At 34.3% G+C, this 15,752-nt stretch overlaps 1 protein-coding gene across 2 annotated transcripts; it reads right to left on the bottom strand.

Annotated features, from left to right (window-relative positions):
• Positions 1–5,204: 5,204 nt before the first annotated feature.
• LOC18599840 (ankyrin repeat family protein / regulator of chromosome condensation (RCC1) family protein) lies at positions 5,205–13,191 on the bottom strand. Of its 2 annotated transcripts, none has more exons than XM_018121910.2 (11): positions 13,030–13,191; positions 11,686–12,367; positions 11,324–11,501; positions 10,993–11,221; positions 10,552–10,691; positions 10,047–10,336; positions 9,620–9,832; positions 9,050–9,538; positions 7,462–8,130; positions 5,997–6,527; positions 5,205–5,756 (listed from the first exon to the last, which is right to left on the bottom strand). In XM_018121910.2, the coding sequence occupies exons 2-11, from the start codon at positions 11,953–11,955 to the stop codon at positions 5,529–5,531; spliced, it is 3,237 nt and encodes a 1,078-aa protein (XP_017977399.2). In that variant the 5' UTR covers positions 11,956–12,367; positions 13,030–13,191; the 3' UTR covers positions 5,205–5,528. The 2 variants fall into 2 exon arrangements, with proteins under 2 accessions (XP_017977399.2, XP_017977400.2); XM_018121911.2 differs by having other exon boundaries at positions 5,205–5,753.
• Between the last annotated feature and the right edge of the window lie 2,561 nt (positions 13,192–15,752).

Here is a 15,752-nt window from a genome sequence, read left to right as displayed (position 1 = left end):
GAATCATGTAAACCACTAGTCCTAAACTGTATCACTTGTAAACTTGAAGAACACTATTAGGGTTTATGTGGTGTTAATCATCTACACTGCTACAAAGGGAGACCACAAGAATAAAAGGAGAATATTGTTTTAGATTTTTTGTGCTGACAAACTTTATTGAATAACTGAAACTGACAAGCAAATTAAATACTTTATGAATCCCATAAATCAAGAGAGGAATAATGAACCCCTAAAATTAATATGCAAGAGTTATCATACAACATAACACTATATGTATGTATAGTGAGGAAACAAATGATATATACAGTACTTGTCCTACTTCATTTGTCTTGGAATCTAAAGGAGAGATTCAACAACTGATATATCCTACCAGGAAAATGGTAAAGACTATAAATATGAAATACAAATAACAAATGAATTACTAGGAGAAATAAGGATTAGTGTTGCAATAACTTGATAAATATATTCTTCAAGAAAGAGATAGAGGATGTAATATGTATATATAATATTGAATTCGACTAAAAATATAACTAGAATATGCAGAATCAGAAATATTCTCTTTATGGAGATTTAAGAAAAGAAATTATAATATTGAAAACAAAAATAAAGATACTTCTTACATCTATATATATCGAACCTTAGAGATCACAGCCTTGGGTTGATCTTTAAGTCTTGTGTTGGGAGCAAGGAAAAGCATGGTGTGAGGAATGAAGCCTGGTCCGAGATCAATGATCAATCCCTTAAGTAATTATCAGATAAGAACTTATGGAGAAGGAGGGATCTTGGATCAAACTTCATTCCATACACCCTCTTTTCTTCTTCAAGATAACACTCTTGATTAGTCTCACCCTCCTTATTTGCTCTCTACCTCTCCTCTCATGAATCATGATCCTTTTGCTTAGTCTCCCTCTCAAACACATGCAAAAACATAAGGTCAAGAAATGGAAAGGAAGAAGAAGGATCTTGGGTCAGGCTTCATTCCAAACACCCCTTTCCCCTATACCTCAAGATATATCTCTTCATCTCTCCATTTCTCTTTCTTTGTTTTCATGATTTAACAATCAAAACTAAAGAAGGCTCTTTATCTTGTATATATACACACGCATGCACACACAAATCAAGCAATATAAAGAAGAGAGACAGAGACAAGGATCTTGGATCAAACTTCTCATTCCAAACACCCCTTTTCCTTCTTTCAATGACCCTCTCTTTCTCTTTCTCTACTTTCTCATGATTCAACAATCAAACAAGGCTGCAAAACACTCAAGTTCCCTGCCTCTCTTTCTCTCTTTTCTTTCTCTCATGCTCACACAAACAAAGGAATGAAAGATATAGTAGTATCCAAGAGGGGAGAGAGACAAGGGAGTATACGGAAAGGATGAGAAGAAATAAACAAAAAGACATAAATGTGGAAAAGCACATGATAGACAGGTCACTGTTAGCTTAAAATAATGAAAAGGCTGGTAGGTTTTTGGAAGCATGGTGTTGTCTTGTTCTAAAGCTTTAAGAAGAGAGAAAAAGAAAAAGAGAGACAGAGAGAGTGGTTAGAAAAATAGAGGCTTTTACAGGCTACCCTCTGTGGAACAAAAAAAAGAAGAGCTTAATAAGCACTGAAACTAAGGAGGAGGAAGGGCATGAGAGAGATTCAGAGAGGTGAATGGGCCTCCACTATTGGGATTTTAATATATTAACACCCCATCATGTTTTGAGCATTAAATTACATGGATTTTACTTGTATGACATTTTCTAAAGTTGAAGGGTGTCTCAAGAAAAGCTATGTAACAACACTGAAGGTATCTCCATCAGCAAGAAAAGGGAGTACACCGCCCAGATCAAAACGCATGATGGCACCACTCATTTCCTTGTTAATTAGTACAGCTATATTTTTTTATTCTTTTCTTTTTCCTCATTTTGTGAAAATGGGTATATTCTCAAGCACACCAAAGCTAGTAAAAAGCATTGCCATTCGAAGAATACCAATGACAAGGTTTAAGAGACCCCAATATTTTATCCAACTTTCTGTATTATTTTGGTGGTGAGGGATCAAATCACCACCATACACCTAGCTAGGTTATTATTTAGCATGTACGAGGAATTCAAGGTGATTAAATATTTTTCTTTAATCCTCTTGGTTTTGGTCTAATATGGCAAGGTCGGATTTAAAGCTTTGTCACAACCATTTGGAATTGACCAGCACTTCAAAATCCTAGAGATTCTCTCAGTTGATAATGTTGAGTTGCACCAGGATAATAAGTAATTTATCTTTATAAGTGAAACTTACCAAAATGAAATGACTTGATTAGCACATATTGTTTTGAAGCTCAACATATATAATCCAATAATGGTAGTCTTAAAGCAGGGTAGTTAGTCTTAAAAGCAAAAGTACTCTTTGATTATATTGAATGCTAATACATCCTAGGAAATCTTAATAAACCTTAAAAACCTTATAGTTTTGGTTGGATTTTCTTGTCAACTCCAATAATTCATCCAATTTTAAAGGCTTTTAATTTGAAGCTAGGAAAGATGTCACCACAGTGCATAATGTTTGATGATGTATAAGAGAAATGGGTCCAACTCTCCAAATGATAATCATCACGTAACAATTAAGAAATTATTGGGGATTAGATTAGTTTAAACTATTTGCTACAATGCTCTCCAAGCTGTTGTACCTGCTACCACTCAAAAAGGCTAGGTCAAATTATATCCCAAGTACAGCCCTCAGTAGGTAAACTTTAAGAGAGTCCAATTGGCAATCAATTAGGGAAGAAAAGGAAGACTTAGGAACTTAATTGTTTTGACTTGAGAGATTGAAAAAAACCATTAGAATATGATTGATTGGAGGAGATTGGATTCATGATTAGAGATACAGTATGGGAAAACAAAACCAATTATCTAAACTTAGTTTCACTAGCTGATTCTCTATAATAACCATTTGATACTTTTGCATACTTTTACAAAATCAATTATGATTTATCATTTTTCTTTGATTTTTTTTGCACAGAAGAAGTGAAATTCTGTATATGGTCTAGTGTTAAATTAAACTAATTTGTTTCTAATTGAGTTCACAATGTTCTTGAGTTTATTTGTTTAATTAGATCAGATATACTGTGTAAAACCATGATTAATCTTGAAATTGATCCCTACTTAGTGGGCCATGGGAATGGCATTGAACAATTCTTTTGCTCGCAAGGAAATGTTAGACTGTCTTGAAGCCAACAATCCCTGGCAAGATGGCAGAGTATTGTGGCCATGCTGGTGTGCCTGATCAGTACAATTGACCCTAAAAGCTCATGATTTCAAGTTTTTATTGTTTTTTCAATTGCAATGTTGATGTCACATGTGATGTAGGGTACCCTCAACGCCAAGATTTACAGGCCATCTTCATCAAAAACATAGTTGCCACTATTTTCATGTTCTTATCAAATGGCCCAGCCATCATTCTACAGTGACCATTTTCTGTGTGGATTCTTTTCCTTCCTTTTTCTCCTTTTAGGATTTTCCTTTTGGATGCTTCTAATTAAGGTGTTATTGAGGTTACTCTATTGCCAATTCTTCAACTATTTTCCTCGTTTGCTTTATTTTGAAGTGGTGCTAGTAAAGGCTATAGCACTAAATTTATCCCTATGCGCATGTTCTCTTTCTTCCTTTTCTCAATGAGGCTTACTTGATACACCATATAATACTTGGATGAAAACCATTCTCATTTCTCATTTCAAATAGTAAAACTGAAGGATCCCCAAGAGGATTCAACTCTAAGAATGTAATTAGGCACTTAAGTAGTTCTAACTGGTCCTTTTCTCCCTCTGGACATGACCTACACATTAATGACAGAAACATTTCTTATTTATAAAGGATTGGAAAAAATTTGACCCCATTTCCCAACTAATGACTGTAGCTTAGCTTCTTGAATGATAATGAAGTACTAAAGTTTCTTGCTTTAATCTCAAGGGGCTGATTGGCTTGATTGGCTTGTCATCATATATATGGTAAATCCTAGTACCTCAGTATATAGTGCAATGGAGTTAGAAATTCTTCAACTAACACTTTCTCAATATTTTGGTGATTACACATTGTTTGAGAAAAGAAATCATCCCTTCAATACTGTATTTCATTCATCAGATAATAATTCCAATCATCTTTGCTTGTATCCATTCAAGTGTGAAGAATCTTATGTTATTTTTACCTCTTTTACTGTTATATTTGAAATTTGAGCTCAATTATGAAGGTGCTTCTTATACTATGTTTTGAAAAAGTTGGGAAGCTTTTCAATTAGATATCATATACAAGCATACAAAATCTTATGTGACTAGAAATAATAAAATCTAAGCTTTTTGGGATGGGATGTTACTTACCTATCTTACCTACTGTGTTACAAAGTTAAGTGACAAAACAGCATGAAGTTAGCATTACTAGAAGATTTGTAGCAATCTTCACAAATTTTAAGTATCTTTGCTTCTCCAACTCATCAACCCCAAATCCTTCTTGTATTTTTTTGTTGATGACACACCAAACTTTTAATCATATAAGTTTCTTTTGGGGAAAGAATTCATGCCATATTGACAAGTCAAAATTATGGGATTCTCCTTTCCAACAAACACAAGTTATGTTCTTCATGGGGTTATCACATCAAAGTTGGAGTTTTCACCTTTTGCTTTCTCTCAAGTACTCAACCCACCCTTGCCCCCATTAAGGGTCCACAATATTTCTAATCAATCTTGTCTATTCCTCTCTATTCTTCTTTTCTCCTCTTCTTTCTTTGCGCATATGTATCCTATTCCTATCCTTTCAATGCAAAAGCAAAAGAAAGGAAGAAAGATCTTGTTGTGCATATGATTTTTGACTAATCCTGTCTGCCCCTTTGGCCCAAAGGGTAGGAAGATCCATGGCTGTTTGTGTTTGGCAAGAAATGCTTCTGGAAGGGTCCCATCCACTGATCTCTCTCTCCTATTGGGAACAGATATGATTATGTGTTTGGACCCACCACAACTTTGCTTCATTAACACGTGCTGTAGAGGATCATATTGCATATCAGCCTCTCATTTCCATCAAATATCATGCCTGTGATTACTTTGTCTCACCCTCCTACTAATTTTGTTCTCAAGACAAAAACACAACCATAAATCATACCATGTACTAGTTGGGGTTTTTACCCAACTAAAAGATTGAAGGGAAAAATGAAAGTAATTGATTTTGAACAATTCAGGTCAAAACATAATGACAGATTGTGAACTTCTTACTCATTCAGGATACTGTGTATTATTGCCAATTGTACATGGGCTATGAACTAAACATCTGAGAACTTTCAATCTTGGAGATGAAAATTATTATGAAAGGTAAAATCAGAAAAAAAAAATGAGCACAAAGTAAAGAAGCTCAATTATAAGAGGAAAAAAAGGATGATGTTGAGACTACCCTAAAATAAGAAAACGGTTAAATGTACAAGGTGAACATCTGTACAGTCAAATTTACATTTAACCAAAAGGAAGGGGAAAAAAACAAGCCTTGGTGCCACCTGAAAAAGCAAACTGTTATGACTGGTTTTTGACAACTTTGACACTGCTGTAGAAGCGTTTGAGGTCCTTCATAGCCCTCTCTTCAACCTGAATCGAACGAATTGAAGATGGTGCTTCAGCCTCTGGTTTGAACCAGCGGTTCATCCCAGGGGAATCAGATGGCGAACCTTGACCGCTAGCTACTGAAAACCCAGCCATTCTCATTTTTGGACTGTGAGAAAGACTCTGCTGTTGCTTTCCCTGCTTTGAGTTTAAAGCACCCCAAAAAAAAAATTTAGTCCCACAAATTGCAAGAACAAATAAGAATGCATAACATTAATTTCAAGAAGCATGGCATGGAAGGGAATAGGATTTGCATTATCATGCAAGATGAAAAAGATTACAGCATTTTCAGGCTACAAACAAAGCTCAGAATAGACGTAAATTATAAACCAGTTTAAGGTTGCATGTATGACACACATACACAGCAGTGATTTCACATACCTGCTGTATCTGGATGTCCCTGAGAGATGGCCGAGAGAGATGAGGAGGAGTACCGGAAGCAGCCCAAGGAGGTGTGCTTCTATCTACATCAGATGACTGTGAAGCTTGACCTGAGACCATAGGAATTGGCTTGGACGGCAAAAATGAACTCAGCAGGATTTTTCCTTCACTTCTACCTTCAGAAAGACCCTCCACCTGATTTTTGCTTCCAGTTAGCTGGTTTAACTGTGTTTTGCTCTGCTCATCCTGAATTTCACGAAGTGAAGCAGATCCTTTTGAAACCTTAGCACCACCCCATGCAGGGCCCTCACTTCGGGGTGTTGGTGGAGGGGGCAAAACCTGTTTGGGGGTGTCGTCAAGAGCACCACTCAAAAACATAGAAAGTCCACCTTTCCTATTCTTCTTCTTGGTTGCTGTTTGTAACGAACTCTTATCTTTTGCTGGGACTGAACTGTCTTTTTTCTGAACAATGAAAGAAGACTCTTTGGAGGCTTGGTCTGCCATAGTTCCCTCAGACATAGCATTTTCTTCCTGTCAAAAGTCACAACGACTTCAACAAATATGATGACTTGTTCAAGTAATTGTAACATTTTTTTTATCCTTGCTGTAACTTGTAGAAAATAAACAGAAAAAACACTTTTCAAGATGCAATAATATGAGACCCTAAGTAGCTTTATCAGGATAATATAATAATGAAATGTAAACTCAAGAGAGACCACTGATAAGTGTCTGCTAATTGCCAAACTACAATATCAGAAACTGATTCAAAGCATGAATTGCATCAGAATCTGAAATAAAGATCCTCAAGAGTCTTGTCAAACAGCACTCCTAATTAAACCACAGAAAAACGAACATACTGATGTTCACCTGGGGCATTTGCAATCCTTAAGGGCCACAATGAAACCGTGCACAATGCAGTTCTGGACATTACTTTTTATGAGTACCAAGATCATTCCATAAAATAAAAAGGCTTCACTTTTCTCAGTTAAGCAATTACCTAGAAATCCTAATAAGTGAAAGCAGACATTTTCTTTTGAACCTCCAATTCACTGTTCTGCATCTTGAACCTACTAATTGGAAAAACTCTCGGAACTCACAACAGAAATAGAGTTGGCAGAAGGAGAAATAATACAGTCGAAAGGAAATGAAGTGACTAGACAAAATTTTATGTTATGTTACACAATTAATGCAGGATAGAAGAAAGAATATGCAGTACAACCATAGCAACTCTTCTTTCCTCGAGGACTAACGGATTCCCTAGTTCATTTAAAATCTCAGAAGTAACACCCTTGCAGCATTCAGCAAGCAGAAGAAAGAAACTAAATAAAATCACCCTCACAAAAAGTTGTGCACTGGAACAAGAACCAAAAAAAAATCTTTGATCCTGTCAAGTGGCCACACAAATATGATGCAACCATAAAGATCTTTACATGCCAAAAAGTATAATGAGTTTAAGAAATCTAACCTTATTCGTTAGAACTTGGGGGATTTCAATGTCAGAAAAGTCCTTCACAGAGTATGGTTCTATGTTACTTGCACTAAAACCAGAGACTGTCTCAACTTGAGCTACCCTCTGTTTGCTCTTCCTCCTCTGCTTTCTTGAAACCTCAGCCTTTCTATTTCCTTTTCCATCTGGCAACACTGAAGATGATCCTTTCGACTGCGATTTTTCAACTGGTAAACCAAGCTCAGCAAGAGAATTTTCAAGAGCTGATCTTGTTTGCAGCTTCGCAATTTGCTGGTCATCAAGGATGCATCCACCTGACTGCTTCACTTCAAGCATATCAATCTGCTGCAACTTCTTCCATAAAGCTCGAACTTGTTTGGAAATGCCTTTATTAGGGTCGTCTTTAGGTTGCAGAAAGGAGTCCAATCTGTCTCCCTCATTTTCCAATCGGGTTTCATTCTTGTAATTGTCACGGGTCCTTACAACCTCAATTTCACTATCCTCCTCTTCACTATTGATGATAACAGGAAAAGTAGCTGTAGGAGCGGGGAGCCTACGGTAACTCCATGATTCTGATGATCTCAGGTCTAGCAACTTCTCAAGATTAGCTAGAACATCTGGTGACGCACTTGCAAAAGCTTGCGATGAGACTGTTAAGATATAGTCCAAGTTACGAAGAACAATATCCTGCATTCAAGAAGTCAAGACACAACTTTATAGTCAGAGAATATTTCCATGCAAAACACCATGTCAAGAAATCCTAACGGAAACTACTGATACAAAACACTACGTCAAGAGATCTTAATGGTAACTACCGATACAAATGACAAAAGCTAATCTGCTAAGTGAGCTTTCAGGTCAGATATGGTTCAAAACTATGCAACTTGCATGAACCAAGCATACGTTCTTCCAAACAAAGAAATATGACAAGCAGCATGGAAAGTAAATCTCATGGCAGCAACCATCATATTAAAGACTAAAAAGTTACTATCTTCAAGAGAAAACAGAAGAGATAAAACAATCAATGCACTCATGCAACAACTTCTCTACCAAGGAGAAATCACTTCTTAGTTGCTAAATCAAGTAAATCTATTGAAACAAGAGAATGAAGCAAAATATAACCAGTCAATGTTTTTATAAATGCTTAAGTTTAAAATGAAAAAAGTAAACTTCTATTTCCTTTATTTTTTCCTTTTGGAGGGGGGGTACAATTTAAAATGATTTATTGCCCCATAATAGGGAAATTGACACCTAGAATAATACCTAATATATGAAAAAGGACAGAAGTATAGATTTTACATCCAGTACATTGATTGTGTTCAATACTATCCTAAGACAGAAAGACATGGGAGACCACAATAAGGAGAAGAAAACCAATACATTACAATTTAAATCTTTTAGATCTCTATTTTTTTTCCTTTTTCAAGCTGAGGTTTGGCACATTAAAGAAAAGCATGCATAATCTAATATGTTTAGAAAACTCAAACTTTGGTATACTACCAAAAATAATCCATAGCAAAGTCTTAAGTTAGGCACAAATGAAAGCCTACTGAAGAATATAAGAATTTTTTCTCCACATAATTGTTAAGACCTTTGAGGAGAATACCTCGCAATGCTTCCTCAGATCCTCAGCCCCAAGTGAATCTGCAATTTCAAGTAATTGAATTGCATTTCGTGGCTCCACTAGACACTCTGCTGCCACTTTCTCACAAAGACTCTTTAAGCTTGGTACTGGCTTCTCCTCGGAAACATTTTTATGTACAGATGATCTCATACTACTAGATTCTGAATCATTAAACATAAATTCCTCATCAAATTCTTCTACTTCATCATTGTTCAACTTCGGTGCCTGATCACTTATGGGCATATTGGGAGGATAGACAGGGTGATAGAGAGAACCAATAGTCAAAAGATGAGTTTCACCAACTGAAACTGAAGTAGCCCTCTTAACACCATGTAACCGGGTTGCAACTGGTGGTTTGTCCTTACCTTTCTTGCCATCCCACATGTAAACATCACCTGTAGCGGTCGCAGCAGCAGCCCAATACTTGCCAGCAGAAATGCTCACCATTTTTTTTTCACACAATGAATATAGCTGTACAAATTCATCCAGAGGAGGTAAATAATATGTTTGAATTGTGGGAAAGAAAAATCAACAAAGACAGTTGAATAGAACCTGTTGGCATCTAAGATCAGGATCTGAGGAAACCCAATAAAATAATGCTCCATCTTCAGTCAAAGCCATGCTATGCACCATCCCAGCAGCTATTGCAACCACATGAAGTCGTTCCATTCGATGGAATTTCATAGGGGTGCTTCCACTCTTTTTGAGATTTCTAGCAATGACAACACGTTTAGGTGTAACAAGTCGATGACCCCAAGTATATACCTGCCATATAGTAGTTAGCCCCATAGTCCAAAAACATGCTCTCATTCTACAAAATGTGTAAAAACAAAGCTCAAACTATGATGTTGGAACACACCCTGATTAGAGCTAGTCCACAATATATTCATGAAATTTGAATCCAAGCATAAAGGATTAAGGATTAGTGCACGCAGAGATCAATTTAATAACAATAATCATATATGCTGGTATAATTTACCTCTCCGTCAGCTCCCAACACAATCGTGTGATATTTTGCAGTCGCAACACCTATAAAGACCTTGCCTTTCAAGTACTCAACTATTCTTGGTGTGTAATTTGATGCTGAATTAGAGGTGCCATAACCAAGTTGACCCTCTCTGTTGCAGCCCCATGTGAAAACTTCACCAGACTTAGAGACAACAGCAGTATGCTTATTTGCAGCTGCAACAGCAACTATCCTTGATCTAAGTGAACTTACTCTACGTGGTGTTGGTTGGGTATCCACAGACGTATAGCCCAGCTGACCCTCTGAACAACACAAGATGAAGTCTATGTCAACATTTCTTGTCAATAAGTCCTTGATTTGTAATTTGAAACATAATGCAGAGCATTATTTTTCTGATCAACAAATAGAATGTAAGTGATTTTGATTCAATTAACAAAATAAAGGGAAAAATTCACTTGAGGAAACAACTATCTCATATGGTCATCAAATCTTGCTAGCATAACCCATAAGTTTTTACCTCTATTAGATCCCCAAGTGAACACTTCCCCACCCTCAGTAGCAATTACAGTGTGATGTTTAGCTGCAGCAATTGCTTTCACCCGACGAGCCCCCAAACCAGAAGTCACTTGGCGGGGAGTGATAACTGCAGCTTGACCGCTGACAAGTACAAAAGACAAATAATATGTTCATGATTGTTGACTCACATGGTCTTCATGATTGTTGATTCACGTGACCCTCTTTACCCCAAAATAGATTAAAAAAAGGAATAAACTATCCCACACTTTTTAAAATTTTCAGTATGGTATTTCAAAACCAGAAGAACATGATGGAAATGTTAAATCAACAAGATTCAATGTATAGAGTTCCCATGGCTTAAATTTAAAACTAGAATTCCTTGTTGAAGTATCATTAAAGCTGCTAAGACTCTGTCTTATATAAGACACAAGAAATATTTTACCTATGGATGTCAAAGTCAGGGTGCCCAAGACGGCCCCCCCTTCCAAAACCCCAGGTGTACACTTTTCCTCGAGCAGTAACAGCTACACTATGGAACTTAGAAGCAGAAACTAACTTGATTATCGAACCATGAAATGAATCAAGTTTGCATGGTAACTTTTGTATGTGAGCATTTCCTGTTCCAAGTTGATAGTTTACACCACTTCCCCAGCTAAAAACCTCAGTAGCTACTGAAACCACAAAATAAAACTATGTTAAACTTTAACAGAGATAGATTTGGTTTCCATTAAACAATCAGATCCTTTCCAACATGTCAAGACACTGGCAGGTACCTGAATCATGCCCACTTCCAAAAACCTGCAACACAGGTCCAGATAGAAGATCTACAGGTGTTCTACATTTTGAATCTTCCAATGTAATTAAAGCACCAGACTGAAGGAGGACACTTGCTACAGCAAGATGACCAAAATGCAGAGCCCTGTGAAGGCTACTCCATCCTGATTCTCCATCCTGAAATATAGATTCTGAAGTGTCATGGAAAGAGGATTGAACCTAATTTGACCATCATAACATCTTTATGAATTCATGATGTCTAACACAAGATCGTAGACATTATAAGGCAGGATACTTGATAGGCACCGATTACAAACTTGAAAGCACTCAGATCAACTAAGGGATGAGAAGAATTACACACCCTAGCATCAGGATCAGCACCAGCCTCTAGAAGCCTCCGAATAATAGGAATGTGGTTTCTCCAAGTTGCAATGTGAAGGGGAGTCAAGCCAAAACTGTTCCTTGAATTGATATTACCTCCATTCTTCTTCAAAAGTGCCAATGCTGAATCTACATCAGCCAAGGACCCTTCTCGCACGGCAAGCCACAAATCTTTATTTGACCCACTAGGTAAGATTTTTCGCATGGATTTTTGGGGGTTCTGCTTCTGTCCTTGAGATAAAGTTAACATCTCCACTACTTTATATATTGAGGGAATAATCTATAAATACTCTTTTTAAGTTATAGAAAATTACTGTTCAGAAGTCACAGCAGATAGCTGCTGCTTAACATTGTGCCTTCACTAGATTATGCCAATCCAAAGAGGTTCTCCAAATGCCTATAAAGAATTTAGCACACGCCAAACCAACAACCACAGCCTTCTAGGTAGTTTATTCCATCTAGTCCATATTATATTCAAGAAATCAACAGAGTCTAGAATATGTTTCCATTTAAATGCAGAGTTGTGTCAATAACATATCATCCCGCCATCATCTTCAGTATCTTTATTAAAAAGACATACCAGTTTCAACAACCATTCACAAACCCCCATCAGCGTTCATGAGGAAGAAACATATCTCCTCGTAAACAAGTGAAGTGACATGCTGCATTTAAAATTTCACTTGTCAGCATAACATACCTTGTAGAAAAAAAATAAACAACATAAAATCAACTCAATTACTATAAAGACAACCAAACATTGCAATTTTATGATGTAAATATAAAAATAAATTACAAACTCTACTGCAAAGAGCCAAAAACAGCTTTGCTTGCAATATTAAAAAGGAAGAAACGTTTGATCTGAAAGTGGTCTCAAATATACTATAATAGGCATTAGAGAGAGAGAGAGAGAGGCAATGGCTTTAGACTGATTCACTTCTAAGAAGCGGATTATTATTCTAACGTAAACAATTACAAGCAAAGCTCTACAACCAAACCAAGATGCAAATTTTAGATTAAGAGCAAAAGGGCATAACAGATCAATCATAGGAAACTCAATTTCTAGATCCAAAATTACATGAAATTAACCAATACCCATCATTAGAAATCACACCAATAAATCAAAAAGACTTCCCAACAAATACCATAGTTTCTCAAGTTCCCACCTTCACCAATGGCAGCTCAAATAACAAAAACCCCACACACAAAAAAATACCCATTACCATATTCTCAATAAATTCGACAAAAACAAAAGAGAAATGAAGAAAAGACTACATTTTTCCAATTGAATGTTGAAAAACAAAGAAAACAAAAGTTTTTGCCTCACCTCAGAGAGAAACTCCCAAAAGAAACTGTCGGAACTTCGAAGAAGAATTATGAAAAAATGAAGCGAAGAATTTTTTTTTTCCCCCCTTTATTTCCTGTTACATAGAGAATCAAAGCTAAAGAATATACCCAAAGAATCAAAAGGCGTAAAAAACATAACTCAGAGAACATTGAGAGAGAGAAGGAAAGAAGGTTCAACACAAGACAAAAGGGGTACTTTGGGGAACTCAAATTTTATGTTGGCGATTTTGACCTTGCGCTTTTTACGTTATGACGCGCGTGAGAATTGGGTCCACGTAACGCTTTGTCCTTTCTATGCTGCCACGTGGCCTAAAGAGTAATTTACAAGATCTAAATCACGTCTTAAAAGGGAAAAAAAAATAAAAAAAGTGAACATGTTTTTTGCTTTTGCCCTTTTTGCAGCATTTTTCCTCTTTAAGTACTTCATTTTTTTTTTTGGAAGTTTTAAGTATTTCAATGTTAGTTGTAAACTCGTTCAACGGTTGTACATGTCGGAAGTTAGTGAATGAGATGACAAATATATGCAAGTTCTTTTTACTAAATGACAATATTGTCCTCTCAATGAGCCCTAATAATTTTTTATTCCAATTTTACCGATAATAAATAATGAGTTTATATTTGATGTATTATTTAATTAATATTATTTTATAAAATTATAAAAATAAAAAATAAATATTTTTAAATTTATGAGTATTTATTTTTTAAAATTTTTAATTTTTTAGTTTATTTAAACGAGATGATAATATTTTATATATTGATATTGTAAAAAATATATATAAATGACTGTATTTTTAATATAAATATATATAATAATTTTTAATATTTTTCAAATTCCAAGTAAAAAAAAGAAGATAATGATGATTAAAGCTTCTTTTTTAATGCTTTCTTTTTTGTTTTTCTTTTTAGATAAAAAATGAAAAATGCTTTACTTTTGATTTTGTCAAAGAATTTTATAGCCATTAGTAATAGACACACTAAAATAATTTATGAATTTTGGGAAGAATAAAAGGAAATTAGAAATAATAAAATGAGAAGAGAGTTTAAGAAGTTTTTATTGGATAATACACTAAAAATATTTTAAATTAATTAATTATTTAAAAATTGTTTTTTATTTTATTTATTTTTTGCTTAACGACTTTTGTTGAGCTTCTGACTTTCCTCTCTTAGCTCCTTTATTTTTTTCAATTTAGCATGTTGTGCGTGAATTGATTATTTTATTACAATAAACGGTAGCGTATTCAAAATCACTTCAAATTCTACGAAAATTTGCCAACAGGTTAGACCCAATAATGTTTGAACACGTCAGATTTGTTGGTACGTGTCACTCTCTAATTGGATGTTGAATAGGAATTTTAGAAAGTCATAATACGCCAACAATGCCCTTCGTACTCCATTGCCAAAACAAGTGGCTAAAAGTTTACAAAGTAAAAAAAATTCATATTAATTTTTTTTCCAAAATGCCCTTAAAATTAATGTTTGAATTCATAATAAAAATAAATAAGGAACAATTAGAAACAAAATTAATTGGTAAATTCTAAGCATTATATGTATGAATAAGCAATAGCAATTTGCACTGATTTAATCTGATTGTAAAATGTTAACTTAGTATAAGGCATGAATTTTGATATTTTAATTCAATAAAAATATGAATGGTTAGTTAAAAAGATTACGATCTAATTTGTGGTTATAATATAAGTTAATATTAATTTTTTTGATTATATTTTTACTTTGTTGATTTTTGAAAAAAATTAATCAATTTTACAAAAATTTATCACTTGCATAATGAAATATGTCATAAAATTTTTCAAATTTGTTATTTTTATTAAAAAATCAATAAAATTCAAAGTATAATTATAAAATTCAATTAAATTAAAGGACAATGACAAAATTCAATATCGAACCATAGTATAGTAGTAAATTTGACTTTAATTCCTTATTTAAAGCTATCATGCATCTTTAGATTTTATTTTCAATCGATTTCTCATCATAAAAAAAAAATAGATACTAAGATATGAATTTTTATAAGTTTTGAAGCATAGCGATGCTTAAATTTTAAAATTTGAAACAAAAAGTTTGTAATTATTACAAAATAGTTATCTTGCAATAATAATAATAATGGCATTCCAAAAGAGATTTCAGTATTAATTGCACTCTAAGACACAACCACATCAATGGAAATCATGTCCTCATCCTTGCATTATGATTTCATCATGCCACACTAAAATTTTAATTCTCCTATGTTGAAATATCACATTTTAGGGTATGATTTCTATTTTAGGTCTACATCATTTTAATTATTTATTCTCTTTTATTTTTTTCACAAACTTAGGGAAAATGTACATTGAAAATAATGAATATTATAATTTCTAGGGAATGCCCTTGTTAGGGCCTTTTTAAAACTTATTATTACTATGAAAAATGTACTACATTAATATGGTGGCGGAAGGAATGGGTCTAGTAGGGGCTCACCTCTTCAAAATTTTTAAAATTTTATAATATATTTTTTTTTTAAAAAAAAATTATGGTTTTGTTTATACAATAATTTTTATTGGGTTAACTACTCTCACCCACATAATTTCACGTGAATCTATTAATATTAGAAATAGATACTCTATTTTAAAGGTGTAAATATTGTTAACAAAAAATATATAAAAAAACTAAAATATGTTTTTTTATTAATTTTAAAAATTATTATCATATAAT

Source organism: Theobroma cacao, chromosome 5 (assembly GCF_053813885.1).
Source record: "Theobroma cacao isolate CCN51 chromosome 5, ASM5381388v1, whole genome shotgun sequence".
NCBI classification, from domain to species: Eukaryota; Viridiplantae; Streptophyta; class Magnoliopsida; order Malvales; family Malvaceae; genus Theobroma; species Theobroma cacao.
This window is presented reverse-complemented; position numbering and strand designations above follow the sequence as displayed.

Excerpts from the sequence above, each read along its gene's own strand:
- LOC18599840 (XM_018121910.2), bottom strand. The coding sequence starts at position 11,955 with ATGTTAACTTTATCTCAAGGACAGAAGCAGAACCCCCAAAAATCCATG. Across the intron at positions 10,692-10,992 it reads CCTGACTTTGACATCCATAG|CGGTCAAGCTGCAGTTATCA; the intron begins GTAAAATATTTC and ends TGTACTTGTCAG. Across the intron at positions 10,337-10,551 it reads CACTTGGGGATCTAATAGAG|AGGGTCAGCTGGGCTATACG; the intron begins GTAAAAACTTAT and ends TGTGTTGTTCAG.